The sequence below is a fragment of the Scleropages formosus genome, chromosome 1 (genome assembly GCF_900964775.1).
Source record: "Scleropages formosus chromosome 1, fSclFor1.1, whole genome shotgun sequence".
Lineage (NCBI taxonomy): Eukaryota > Metazoa > Chordata > Actinopteri > Osteoglossiformes > Osteoglossidae > Scleropages > Scleropages formosus.
The window spans coordinates 35,574,491-35,589,629 of record NC_041806.1 but is presented as its reverse complement, the minus strand read 5'-3'; the positions used below and the strand labels follow the sequence as shown (position 1 = coordinate 35,589,629).

Sequence of the window (15,139 nt, the reverse complement as noted above, 5' to 3'; positions counted from 1 at the left end):
TGTCAAGACATCAGTACACACTGCTATGGGTAGCCCATGGATGCCGGTGCTTGTTTTGGAAAGAAGTTTTTTGTCTTTTCAGAATGATCACAGTCATAGCATTAAACAGTAGGCAGTAGAAGCCGTGTGTCAGCACGTGCCGGGCCTGCCTGAGGTGCAATGAGGGGAGCCCAGGTGGGGAGGCACACACACCCAGGCTGATGATCAAAGGTGGTGGCCAGGTGCACTCAATCGGGTTTGTAAGTCTGAGCAGAAGGACCTGTAAAATGCACCAACGGGTGAACGTAGGCACAGCCGAGCAGGGACGTGGAATCGCTTTACTGGCATGTGTTTACTGGATGGTCTGTCTGCAGAAGATGAAGATGGAGAAGTTTGCTCTGAAGATTTACTTTACAGCCAGGAAAACACACAAAAACTATAACCAGTGTCTATCACTTTCTGTGTGATGAAGGTTTTATTATTCAGCTTTACTCTCTTGAGGTTTTGTTTTTCAGTTATGGTCATTACTATAAAGGAGTGCTACTCCTTTGAATGTCATTTCATATATATATATATATATATTCAAATTGTATGATCTGGAGAATTCATTTAGCATTTCATATGTTAAAGGTAATTAGATATTTTCGGTGGTGTCCGGCATTCACCAATGAAACATTAATCCTGTTGTAAAAAATTACTGTCATTTCCTGGGGATTTATGGGGTAATGTTGGGACATGATGGCACAACAGGTAAAGCCAGATTCTCACAGCTCCTGAGCTGCACTATGGGCATGGGTTCTGAATTCAGCTTAGGGTGAGTGGACTTGCCATGTTTTTCCCTATGTTTGCACCCCTCAGACATGGACAGTAGAAGTACTTGCATTTCTTCTTTGCCTTGGAAACCATGCGAGTGATCCCTATGAGTCAAACTTGATTCGATTCTTCCATCCGTCCATCCATCTGTGGAGCAAGAGGTAGTATAGTGATTAGAGCTTTAGCCTCACAATCCAAAGGACCACTGTTCAAGTCACTGCTCTTTTATGTATGTGTAGATATATATATATGAATATATTTGTAAAAAAAAATTACTAAGAAGGAATCGTTGATATTTGGATAAAGTTTTATACAACTACTTGTGTGATGTCCATCGATTCATATCGTGGAAAGAAACAGACTACTTCAAAGTCACGCGTTTGCATCTAAGTCTCTCTTTCTGCTGATGCAATGCACACATTTTATTTTCTATGAGAAAAGTGTCTGCTAAATAAATAAATGTAAATGCTCCTACTTTGATATCCTTGAGCAGGGCCCTTATCCTGTAATTGATTCAGTAAAAGTTACATAGCTGTATAAACAGCATGGTATACTCAACATTTTAAGGCACATTGGAGAAAAGGATCACACACACACACACACACACACACACATTTTCAGAACCGCTTGTCCCATACGGGGTCGCGGGGAATCGGAGCCTACCCGGCAACACAGGGCGTAAGGCCAGAGGGGGAGGGGATACACCCAGGATGGGACGCCAGTCCATCGCAAGGCACCCCAAGCGGGACTCGAACCCCAGACCCACTGGAGAGCAGGACCTGGTCCAACCCACTGCGCCAGAAAAGGATCAGTTAAACAAATTAATAATAATAAATATTATTATTATTATTATTATTATTTAACGTTTTTGTTATAATCCGTGTTACGTATAAAAGTTTTTATTATACCCATTTGTTCTTTTATATATTAGGTATATGGAAATTTAATCTGCAAAGAAAGCTCCAGAAATCAAATTCAGACAAGACAAATGTTGCAGACAATCATTATGCTTGTAATTTCATTAAATACTGATTATAATTTGTCTTTAGAGGATACATCACTTGTAATTATATAAATTCATAATAGTAGCTGTCATACATATTCAGTCTCAGTTTATATTATGTTTTCTGACAATGATGTAGCATTTCTGCCTGTAATCTAAATCAGCTAACTACTCTTAACCTCTTTATTTTAACCTCTTAAACACAAAAACAAACATAAATCTACATGTGTTTTTCAACCCTCTTGAACCTTTGCATTCTTTGTGGTAATACTAGATGGAATGTTTATTTGGAGTGGCATACCATCCAGGGTGAACCCCCCCCACCGCCCGCCTTGCACCCAGTGCTTCCGGTGCGGTCTCTGGATCACCGCGACCCTGCTCAGAACAAGCGCTTATTGAAATTGGATTGATGGAGGGGATGTTTATTGTAAAATGTCACTTGATCCTTAAGAAACCTAAAGTGCTGGTTCATATTTATTTTCTGTCTTTTCTTACGTTGAACTCATATGAAGGCACTTCTGAAGTGGTCTATGCCGACCAAGTGCTCCATTACAGGCATGGGAAACCACCTCGCGAGATTAGCACCGACGAACCGGAAAGGGAGCGATGGAGATTGATGTAGTGACCTTATGTTTATTTGGTCGAGTACAGACTTCATTGAGAAAGCAGCTTGAGAGAAAATCAATCTGAATTGGGCTGAAATGAGCTCTGCGCCCGTGCTTGTTGTGTCCCTTGTGTCTGAGCCAATGAAATCCGGAGTGGTGCTGATGCAGAACTGCGGAGCCCAGCCATTTTTCTGTCTTCCTTTTATGCATGTGTCTATCCTTGTTTTTTTAATAACATCTTAAGCAGTGTATATAAATCTACTCACACAGATGCTCAAATGTCAATCGATCACTGTCTTCTGTTGGACTTTGTTTGACAGGCGTTCAGACACTTGAGAGGTTCATATTTTTTCCCTCCAAAAATGAAGTATCTTTTACAGAGCTACAGGATAATGATCTTAGTAACAGCTATTATATTCCCTGTGATTGTGAATAATTAATAGTACATATTTAACTAGATAAGTTCCCCATAACTGAATTTGTTCTGTTGACTGAATGATTTGTCTATAAACCAAAAAAAGAAGACAAAGTATCATTTTAATAAACGGCCACTTTGTAAATTGCTTGTATACATTCTACAGTGAATTTCTTACTGTTTCAGTGTAAACAGTTTTGTACAGACATAATGTACAATCCTGTCACTGATAGTCTATAACTGAAAACTCAAATAAACACAAGAACTTTTGAATTAATGAACAGTCACTGTACAACAAGTTTCTAATCTTATTTACATTCCTGTTTTCAAAAATTTTGCTCAACAGCATTATTTTATGTACTTGTATTTCTGTAAGTTAATGTTTTATACATGCATAAGATCTGTACATATGATTGTTTCCTTGTTTATGTTTTGTAGTAAAACATTTTAGATCCAGTATTTATGTCCTTGATGAATACGGTACCATCGATAATTAAGAAGAAAACTGTAGATTTACATTTCTTCCTCCACCTTTTATACCCCTTCTGTTTCATTTTGCCCATGTTGAAACCTATCTCCACTTGAGTTCCAAGTGGTGGTTCTTCTTTAGAAAAAGCATTTATGAATGATTGAAGTGGTGTGTGTGCATGCTCTTGCAGGCAATTTTTCATTGTGAAGCCAAAGTTTATATTTAAAGAAAATAAATCCCAACACATAGACACAACAGCATTATTAAAATAGTATTGCTTTGTGCAACAGAGAGGAACCGCGTGCTGTGGAGGGCCATGTCATGTGCTGGGAGACGCTGATCCCCACTGACACTATGGAAAAGGAACAGCTTAATGGATATAGATAATCTCCTTCGACCTTTCAACACATTCACACGGCCAATCAGTCAAATCTGACTTGCACACATTAAGACACTGTGGGGTTTTGTCGAGGGGATGCATTTAAATAGTCTGAATTTAATGTGTGGTTGTGCTGATTCTTGCCCAGCTGTTTTTTTTTTTTTCTGTGTATATGTGAGGAAGGAAGATAAATATTAGGTACACAGAGAGAGGGAGAGAAAGGTTGTTCATGCCTTATGAGTTGTGATGTGTGTAGATTTATCTGGGATATGAGATGTGCCTGCGTGCATGTGCTCTTCTCCACTGCTCCTGTGGTTTTCCTCAACATGAAATATTGACCATAACAGTGCTCATTGGGGTGGTGATTGATGAAGAGCATTCGTGAAGTGTTGTCCTTCCTCTGTGACTTAAAACTTAAGGAAAAGGGAATAATCCTTCACCCATTTTTGAATCCAGACCAGTATGGTCTAGCCTTGGGTTTGGCTTTTTGTTAACAGTACTGATTATTTGAACTGTCTTGTGACAAGAATTGCCACGCACATGTTGAAAGACTGCTTAGAGGGTCCAGAACTTCCATTATGATTAACTGTGATACATACTACATCACAGCCAGTAAAGATATATTTAGATATGATTAAAGCTGCGAATGAATTTCGATATATACACCCTGCTTTCTTTGCACATAATGCGATCGATAGATAGATAGATAGATAGATAGATAGATAGATAGATAGATAGATAGATAGATAGATAGATAGATTATATTCTGTGCACAGGTCTGGAACAGCATGTTCCAATTCTAGGTGATGTTCTCTTATGCCTTCCTGCAGTATGTATTTATATATGTTCCCTCTATTTTTATTGCACTTGATAGAGGTTAGCAAAGAAATTTATTCAGATAAAGTCAATTTTAAATCCAATTGCATGTTTTTAGACTTGATTCAAGGTGATATGGCATTTGTTGAATAATTGTACAATATTATTAAAGAATGAGGCTGCACATGCAGAGGATAATGCAATGAATAGGTGTCAGTACTTTGATTACTACTATATAACAAAGGGGCAAAATGATACATTAATTAAGATATAACAGTAATGGTATGTCAGCATTTTATTATTCTCCTCTCAGAAATTATTTTGAAAATTGGCATACAAACAGTGACAACAACATGGAATATTGTCTTATGCACTATAAGCTTCTTGTGCTTGGGGCTCTGTATGATGAATGTGCTCAAAGTCTAGGTGCTTGATTCTGAATATGTCTCTCTGGGCACTGTTCGAGAAACGTCAACAAGAGCCAAAGTAGGGCCTAGCTGTGGACACGATTCAAGTGTAGTCTCTGTGTACCAAATGTTAAATTAGGCGGAGTGGGTATCCACGTCAAGTATAGCGTAGCGGAAGCAGCCCCCGAGAGCCAGAGTCTCATAAATGTGATTTTAACAGAAAAGTGAAGATAAAAAGGTTACGGTCACGTCAGCTGTTGGCCATGTCGTCTCGTGTTTACAAGTTCCTTCTGACATAAGCAAAGGCCCCATGGAGGATGTAGTTGAACAAGCAGTGAGTCAGCGACAGAATTGCTCACCATGGCAACCTTTTCCCTTCAGCGCAAAGAAGACACACTCGGAATTGCTTACCTGTTAAGCAAGCTGTTTCCTAGTTACTGCCATTACACTGAAGCAATGAGAGTCCGGCTGTCACTGCTGACAGTTGTAATTACTGTCTAATTGATCCTGGAGTTTATTTTTGAGTTTCACAGCAAAAGCAGAACCACTGTAATGTTTTTAAAGCCACAGTTGTTGTGTCTGCCTCATTTTCAGCCTAAAGTTGAGCTAAATCTGGAGTTGGCCCTTTAGTTGGTTTAGTTATGAAGGTCACTAGTGTGCTTGACCGTCTATAATAAAAACATAAAGGCGTTCATGAATTTGTGTGTTATATCATTTGTTTCACTGTATGTGGGTGTATGTACTTGTATCATGTACAAGACACTGTATGCTGTTGGTGCTATGAGTGTATTAGTGCATGTATTCAGCAACTGTGCCTCTCCTCGCCACAGTAAATGTCCTGGACACAGCGCTAGCTAAGCTGACTTGCTCACCAGCTCCTGCCCTTTCTCTTGTTCGCTTGTTCGCAGCATGTGTCTGAGCTGCTGGCTGTGGTTCGGTTGCCCTTCATCCACCCCAGTTACCTCCTGAATGTCGTTGACAATGAGGAGCTGATAAAGTCTTCAGAGGCCTGCAGGGACTTGGTCAACGAAGCGAAGCGCTATCACATGCTGCCCCACGCTCGGCAGGAGATGCAGACGCCCCGGACTCGGCCACGGCTGTCCGCAGGTATGCTTCGTTCGCACGCGTAGCCTTTCGCTTGCTCATCGAAGGCATGGCAGTCGGGCCTTCTGTAAACAGAAAAGCATTTATATGTGTAGTGTATGACCACACATGGTCATTCTGCATAACTTACATTAACTTGACAGAATTTGGTCTTAAAGTAGGTTTTGGATCTCAGTTTACATTTATTTATTTAGCAGATGCTTTTCTACAAAGCAGCTTCCAATGTACTCTATGTAGTGTTATCAGCCCACACACCTTATTCACCGTGGTGACTTACACTGCTAGATACACTACTTACAATGGGTCACTCATCCATACATCAGTGGAACACACTCTCTCTGTGTCAGTCACACACTATGGGGGAACATGAACAGCATGTCTTTGGACTGTGGGAGGAAACCCATTCAGACACACGGAGAACATGGAAACTCTACACAGACTGAGCAGGGATCAAACTCATGTCCTCTCGCACCACCCAGGCGCTGTAAGAAAGCAGCGCTACTCACTGTGCCACCGTGCTGCCCCCAGTTTATCCAAGAAGCTGTTTGGAACCTAGCAAGTTTCTTCACCTCTGTCTTTCAGTTGTGTTTTTGAACTCCTTTATTTTCTCGGTAATCATTACGTTTGATAATGGAGATAAGTGTTATTTACGCAAACTCAAAGATTTATTATGCCTCTCAAATCTATACTGCATACGAGAGACTGGTTATCTTTGTCTGAGATGTTACAATTTATTCAGCAATCTATTTGTCCTGTATCTCACTAAATACATTATCTGTCGTCTCAGGGATGACATGGTTGAGTGTCAGCAACATATTATTTACAGCTTCTTATTTTATCAGATCATCTTGGAATGTCACCTCTTTACTTTTTATTGAAATACAGTACAGCTTCATATGAAATAGAGTGTATTTTACATTTAATGTGGCAATTGACTATTTCCTGGCCTACCTTTGATTGACTTGTTTTTAGGAAGGGTGTATATTCTGTATGTGCTCTTAATATCACACTTTTAATGATGTTATTCAATTTTGACATACTATACGATGCTCATTTTTATTCATAATTCTGTCTGATTCATTTTTTAAGTGTGACAGTGTTCAAGTTTTAGGAGAAGGAATCTTTCCCACTCAAAATACATTATTTTTGATAACTTCAGTGTTCCTGAAGTCGCATGTGTTGTAGTAGGCCAGCAAGAAATACCCTAATACTTAAATACATTTCTCCAGTCTGGCAGAAAATCTTTCATGTATGTCAGGCAACAATTAATATTGGTCTTGAAATATGTAAAACTGAATAGTTTTCCCATAGGGGCGCGGTGGTGCAGCGGGCTTGGCTGGGTCCTGCTCTCTGGTGGGTCTGGGGTTTCAGTCCTGCTTGGGCTGCCTTGCGACGATCTTGCGTCCCGTCTTGGGTGTGTCCCCTCCCCCTCTAGCCTTGCGACCTGCGTTGCTGGGTTAGGTTCTGGTTTGCTGCGATCCTGCTTGAGACAAGCGATTTCAACCTCTGTGTGTGTGTGTGTGTGTGTGGGTGTGGGTGTGGGTGTGGGTGTGTGTGTGTGGTTTTCCCATAGCATTTTGCAGTTGCCAGTCATTTTCCCAGTATTTTCAGAGATTTACTTGATAAAACAAGCACATTTTAAACTAAGGTCTTTGATAAGCTCTTTGTCTTTTTGGCAAAGTCGCTCAAGTAAAATGTTTAATTGTTGCCTGAAAAGTATATTATGATATGATGACACCGACTTGGTATCATTTGTCAGAGTATTTTGTCCATTTAACAAAATTGTTCTCTTTCTTTATGGAATATTAATTAGACAAACTTTTTATGCAACCTGCCTAATTACACAAATTATATGTACAATTAATTATACAAATATAAAATTACTATGTACATACTGTTAGTTTAATGTACTTTGAAGACAAAAGCTTCTTCTTTTTGCTTTACAGTATAGCAAAATTTTTTTCTATAACTAAGACTTTAAAGTCCTTGGTTTCTAACACCTTTTTGTAACTTGATTGAAACCCCCATTCTTAGAAATGGTAATTTATTGAGCATTAATCGCCTTCCCATACTTTGATGCAGCATTGCTTTGAATGCACTAACTTTAGTCATTTGACCATCTGGCGACTTGTCATCCTTGTTCCCATTTTGCATGCACAAGGTGTCCTGAACTACTTTAAGGTGGATTTTGAAGGTGTGCTGCACAGAAAATGTCAGCTATGAGTTTTTGTGCTACTTCATAAACCAAAGGTCATTTGTTTACACATTTAAATGGCAGCCGTTAATGGTCTGAATTTTTATTTATAACTTTGAGCACATGAAGTCCTCCATCCTACAGTATCGTACTCACCTCGCAACAAAACTGGTATTTTACTAACATAGAAAACACTCACACACACAAGTAGTGAAAGTGGATTTGGCAGATGGATGAGTGAAGCTGGGAGGTCTGCACACAGAGAGCCCACCTGAGCTGGGAAGATAAGTCTCTGGAGTGGAAAAACAGAAGAGGAGTAGCGTCAGCCGTTAAAGTCTCTCTCGCCCTCAGTGTTCAGCGCTTGCTTTGTGGGGGAAAAAGGACCCATGGTGGGTTCCCAGGAAAAAAACGCCGGTCCTGAGGTATCGCTCTGCCACCTGTCCCTGGCGGTGCTATGAAACAGTGCATCGTGGCCATGGAGGACTTTACCTCCATCTTAATGATACATGGGGGCATTCAAAGACAGGTGCAGCCAGGTCCTGCGCTGTCAAACGTATTGTATGTCAGAGAGAATTCCAGTAATGCTGTCTGGAAAGGCATGGGTCAGTGTCACTAGTCGTTTTTATACCAGCTCCTTTTTCTCCAGGCTCTTTTATCTTAGTGCTGGTATCTATGTGCATTAGCTCTGCAAAGCTTGTCGCTACTGCTCACTTTATTTAAATAAAAGTAATCCAGTCATTATCAATAACCGCTTGTGAAATATCAGGTCCCGGTGGTCCAAAGCGCATTCTCGAAACATAGGGCACAACTGGGTGCAAGGTAGGATACACTCTGGACTGGGCACCAGTCCATCGCAGGGCAAACGCATACACTCACTCATTCAGGCGAGTTATGTGGGAAACCAATTTTTGTTCGTACTGAATATAAAACTAATGAATTTATCGTAATCCTACATATATTATATTATATTATTAATAGATTACATAAAATTTCCGTATATGTAAGCAGAGTGTTGAGCCAAAGCTCTTGTTCAGTCTCTGGAATATCCTCAGAATAAACTGCTTCAGCCCTTAAGCCCTTCACATGCATTTTGCTTGTAGCTGCACAATTCAGAAGTGAGGGCAAACTGTTAGGTTTGCTCAGCCAAGTGTAATACTGCTCTGACAAATTATCTGTAATGACTCAATGAAGTTCAAGCCATGTTCAGGCCTTTCTAAACACTGCAGTAGCACAGTACATCATTACAGTAACAAGAGGAGAAATCAATAACTAATATCAATACTTACTGTTTATAGCCTGCATTGAGGTCACAGAGGGAAAGGCTGGAAATTGTTTAGGCACTTTGCCAAGCAGCTTTTTTCTGTAGGATCGACACATTTAAATAATTTTAAAGGTAATTTAAATAAGTAATGTGCACAGATTTTTGTCACTGCCTGGAGCAATACTGATTAAACTCTTTAGGAAATATTGACAATATAGACAGAAGAAATATATAGTTTAAAAACTTGAAGAAAGATCTTATCTTAAAAATTTTAAAGAACTAACACTAAAATAGTATTAAGCTATATATCTTATTTTAAAACAGTCTTAAAAATCCCAGTTATATTTAGCAGTCCGACTTCATGTTCCTGTAGCTTCAACTGAATGACCCAAACAATCCAAAACAGTATTTGAACAGAAGTATGTACGAGTATCACGGTGCACTGTACCACAATACATGTACACAGCGATTGGGCAGTAGTTGCTCCAAAACAGGGATATGTTAACCATTATGCCTGAATGAGCCTGAATGGGGCTCTTGTACTCCCAGTGTCACTGGTTTGTGGGGTATCTGGAAGGCATCACGTCGGCTGGGTGCAGACAGTCCGCAGGCTGCAGGGATGCATGGTGACCCAGGCATGCTGGCAGGCAGCCTGAGTGCAATAATTCCTTGTCTCATTGTGTTTGTCATCCTGAAACGGCCCAATGCTGCATCTCCCTCCCAGCAGGGTATCACAACTTCTGTTCGGAGCAAGGATCCCATTCCCTGATCCTCGTCATGTCACATTTCCACGGTTTCCAGCTGAGCGCAAGTAGCTCCAGGGGGTGGGGGAGGGTTCCGCCAGGCCCGGATTGTTATATGACCACGATCAGAGAGGTGTGTGTGTGCCTGTGTGTGCCTGTGTGTGCCTGTGTGTGTCTGTGTCTAGTATGTTTCTGTGCTTTTCTGTAACCACAGGGAATTAATGGCACTGTAATTATGAGTGAGAAGGTCTGAGTGGCAGATGACAAGCACATGAAATTCTGTTTGGGCAGAGATGCCATAGGAGGTGTAGTAACGTGTCCCACTGCTACCTCCCCAGAATGCCCATGCTGCCAGCAGTCAAAGGTACAGCCTTCAGCTGCTCACTGTGCCTGAACGCCTTATTTGCTTAGAGAACAGCAAGCTGCCAGTTACATGTTTTCCCACACTGTCATCTGACCTGCTGATTGACAGCACGCCCTGCATGGAGCTCTCCAATCAGAGGCTGGATACCTCAAGGGGTCTCCATTGACTGCATCTCCAGTTTTTCTGTCTCACTACACCTGCAGTGGAAAAGACTCGTTCAAAGGTCCCTTGGCTGGGGCTCAGGGCTGGAGCCAGGGCTTCTGATGCACCGCCGCGTGACTGCGAGGCGGAGCGGAGACTGCCTCGAGTGCTTCTCCTCTGAAAATTACCAGGGCAGCACTGGCTCATCATTAAGTTGCAACACTAGCACATTTACCTTTGGAAAGGAAATACATAAAGGACCCTAATGTGTTAAGAAATGTCCACCGCAGTTAAAACCTTCCTCAGTCTGCATCTTCACTGTTTGCAGAGGCTGAAAGTGTGATGAAGAAGAGAGTCACAAGATGTAGTTATAGCCACTAGTTTTGATGCCCTTGACCAGTGTGCCTTACAATAATTAGGCCTCTTGTTTTTCTATAAGTAGTCTCCATTGGCATGAGTCTGAAGTGAGTCTGCAGTAAAGCAAACACTAAGCAAATCTTGAAGCATTGTTACTTGCTTTTAGTAATATATGTGATTTTAATAAAATATGTGTCATGCTCTCCCTGAAAGGAGCTGGTAGTGTAGTGGTTAGAGTTATTGCCTTTGGATGCAAAGGTTATAGGTTTGATCTCCAGCTGTAGTACCACTGAGTGAGGTACTTACCCTAGAATGGGGCCAGTAAAATCACCCAGCTGTATAAATGGGTCAGTAATCGTAAGCTTAACATTGTAAGTTGCTTTGGAGAAAAACATCAGCTAAATGAGTACATGTAAAACCGTCCAGTATTATTGTTCCTTTGTGTGCACGGGAGGTGGCTCATCAAAAGAAATTAATTTAGTTAACAACGTATGCTGCCATTAGCATCTGCTGTGGTCAGCTTAATTTTGCCATGGCTTCACTGTAGTCCTTATGTTCCCCTATCTTAAAAAGGTGAATTAAGTTGCAAGCAGTACAGGAAGTCAGTTCTCTTATTTAGTTAATCACTTAATTACATTATTTAATTAGTTTTAATTAGCTTTTCACCTTTGCTTCATTCTATCTATAGAGTATATCCCCTATTGCCTGAGTCACAGATGTAGCAATGAAAAGACAGCACTGTTTTTCAGGGCAGTCTGCTGTGGACTAGGATCTAAGCAGCTGTCAGGAGAGCAGTAGAGAACTATTGATTATGAATGATGAGCTAGCAGTTAGCAGAAGCTGTAGAGTTTGGCAGAGTGCTCTCTGACTGTCACTTGAAGTCTGCTTGCTCCAAACTGCTGTCTCAGATATTCCAAGTTATATGCACAGTTATATGCTGTCTCTCTCTTATATGGATGTATATGGCTAAGCTGTAAGTGTATTTGCTTTTCATTTGCAGTGAGATTTCAATGTATTTTTCTCTTAACCAAGATATGCAACTTTCCAATTAAGCTAACTGGAAATGCAAATATTTAAATGCTGGCACTTTACGCTGATACGGGTTGACCTGTCATTTATATTCTGAAACTGCCAAAATAAATGGTCATGAATGCGTACATCTAACATTTGATAAGTGAATGTCAACCACATGAGAGTGGGGACAACGGCAGAACAGATGGTAATGAATTAATTGCTATCTAAATGCAGATGATTAAGTCAAACCGCATACTCTTCACAGACTAAATATAATTTTTCATGAGCAGAGCTACTGCTTTCTCAGTCCATGCAGTTAAATTTTAAGCAAATTCGCAAATTACATGCGTTCTTACATGCCTCCATTTTTCCTGGCTTAATTTTAACCCTTTGCCTCCAATGTCTGCATTACCTGTGTTGCATCTGAGAACTTGTACTAAAGCCATGCTGTCCATGTCATTTTCTCCCAGGGGTGGCCGAGGTGATTGTGTTGGTGGGGGGTCGACAGGCCATCGGCATGAACCAGCGCTCCTTGACAGCTGTCACATGTTTCAATCCTCAGAACAACAAGTGGTACCCCCTTGCCAGTCTGCCTTTCTATGACCGCGAGTTCTTCAGTGTCATTTCAGCTGGGGATAATATCTATCTGTCAGGTATACAAGCCTTCATTGTGTCACTTTCAGTTCCTCTAACTCCTACGACCTTGCTCTGTGGCTTTTTTTACATCACTTTCATGTAGTGTAAAATATAAGGATATAAATGTAAACATTTTTTAATAATCATTTCCATCTGCTTCATGCTTACGCTTAATTCCCATTTTCTTATTTCACTTTTTCGGATAGTATAATGCCTGAATACAAGCACCTCTTCTGTTTCTACATCTCTTATGAAGCTTTAAGAAGTTTGAATTTGTTACCTGTTACATAATACAGTATTAATATTAAAATGTTAAATTCCAGAAATAATATCAATACCAAACATTTAGTTTTTCGAGCAGTTTGTTTTGCATGGTATTTACCTGCAGCTCATTTTAGGTACTGTGTTGAATATTTGGAATATGCATCTTATCAATTAAAATTCTAATAATTACTGTACTCGTATAGCGTTTTACTAAAAGAAAGATGAATGTAAGTAATAACACGGAGTTTCTGTATTATTTGAAATTATGCTTTTCTTAAACCTTAATTGAACAGTCCACCAATGGGAGAACCATGACTATACATAGATACTAGAGCAATGAGGCTGTTTAGTTGGTTACATTTCATTGCATTGTCTTTAATGTCAAAGTGTACGTGTATTTATCTCCATTGTAAATAACCTCAGTTTTAACCCTACAGTTTTAACACGGCCAATTGCTCAGTTATTAGGTTCCTCAAGGTACTGCCCCCACACTGAGCAGGGAGGGGCGAACGCAGACAAACACCTCCTTCAAACTACTTGCTGTCAGCCACCTACTTCTTTTCACTTAACTGGTGATGTTAACACATTTGGAGGCAAGCTCTATGCACCGAGTTCCACTTGCAGCCCCGTAGGCACCCAGCTGACCGCAGGCGTCACAATGAGCAATGTCAATATGAAAACAATTCCCAGCCACTTTGCTCTCAAAGAACTTGGGCCAGATGGCTGAAGTGCCATGGCAGGGATTCGAACTTAGTTTCCCCTCCATTCAGTGACACTGCTGTACCTATGAAGCCGCTATCGTTAATAAACAGCATAAATACTCACAACTCACCATTATGAAGAGCTGATCGAGACGCATTCAGGTTTTCCACCGTTGCTGAAATTTCAGCTGACAATAATCATGAGCTGCCCTTTAAACTAATTTCAGTCCTTCATGTTATCAGTTACGGTTCAATTGCTGTGAATGCCCTTCAATAATTTTATGATCACAATGAATTAGTAGTTCTTATTTCAAGCTTGTTAAGATACTCATTATTAGATTATCTATGTTGACATTGTAGGCATCGTTTTTAGGTTCTGAAATTCAGCGAGGGTGTGATTTGTGAAAGTCATGGTGTCGCTCTCTTATATTGAGCTTGAAATTTTGGTATATACAAGTTTTATGCAGTTTAACACATCGGTCTGGGTGTTTCTGAAAGTAGAGGGTTCAAGGTACTTTAACACCAATGTATGATTTTTTTTATTTTCAAGGTAGTATTTTTCACCAAATAGATTCAATAAATAGTCACATGCTGGTAATAGCCTCTGTTTTCTCCTGTCTAAAGGAGTATAAACAACATAATTTTAGATCTTGTGGTATGAAAAGAATTTGCTTTGTTGCACTACCTTTCATGTCATAACACGGCCATGTAATTAGGAGTCATCACAACACTGTAAATTGGTGACAGTGGTGTTAATGTAGAGCTGGGCAGCATTATCTGTGTTTTGCGCTTGCTATCTCCTCCCAGGTGGCATGGAGGCAGGAGTCACCGTCTCCGATGTGTGGTGCTACATGTCCCTGCTGGATAATTGGAACCTGGTGTCACGCATGACGGTCCCCCGATGTCGCCACAACAGCCTTGTGTACGACGGGAAGCTGTACACCATCGGAGGACTTGGAGTAGCAGGAAACCTAGACAACGTGGAAAGGTAAGGCCTTGCTTCTTTCCTGGGTCCAGTGTGTATGGGAGAATTTCTAAGACGTGTTTTATATATGGGTTTTTTAGTGTCTAGCTACAAGAATATTGAAAGCACTGTGGGCAGGGCAAAGTGTGCTGGTCTTTCATTTGTAAATGATGAAGGCAAGAGCCCGGGCAATGAAAAAGACATTATGGGGTATATTAAAGGGCACTGCTGAAGTTGATTGCGCGACTGAATGTCCCTTGGAACTCTCTCAAAGTACATTTCTCCCACAACATAAAAGTAATTATGAAAAGTTGAAAATTCTAATGAATAATTTGAAAATTAAGACAGGGCAATGTTCTCTGGCCACAGTGGAATTCCGAGGTATAACTTTCTGTAGCAAGCATGGAATAGCAAAATGGATGAACACTACTGGAGTTTCACCGTTCGTAACACGTATTGTACATGCTAAAGAATGATTCATTATGAATGCTAATCAGTTGTGTTTCCAAT

The 15,139-nt window shown here is 40.5% G+C and overlaps 1 protein-coding gene across 2 annotated transcripts in view; it reads left to right on the top strand.

The window, feature by feature from the left end:
• Positions 1-15,139, top strand: part of klhl29 (kelch like family member 29) — a 149,149-nt gene that overhangs the window by 114,937 nt on the left and 19,073 nt on the right. For both annotated transcript variants that reach the window (XR_003798182.1, XM_029258266.1), the window contains exons 9-11: positions 5,795-5,993; positions 12,535-12,717; positions 14,473-14,653. Coding sequence is in view for 1 of the 2 variants with exons in the window: in XM_029258266.1 (XP_029114099.1) it covers positions 5,795-5,993; positions 12,535-12,717; positions 14,473-14,653 (563 nt within the window). In the remaining variant the exon portion in view is untranslated. The remainder of the gene's footprint in view (positions 1-5,794; positions 5,994-12,534; positions 12,718-14,472; positions 14,654-15,139) is intronic.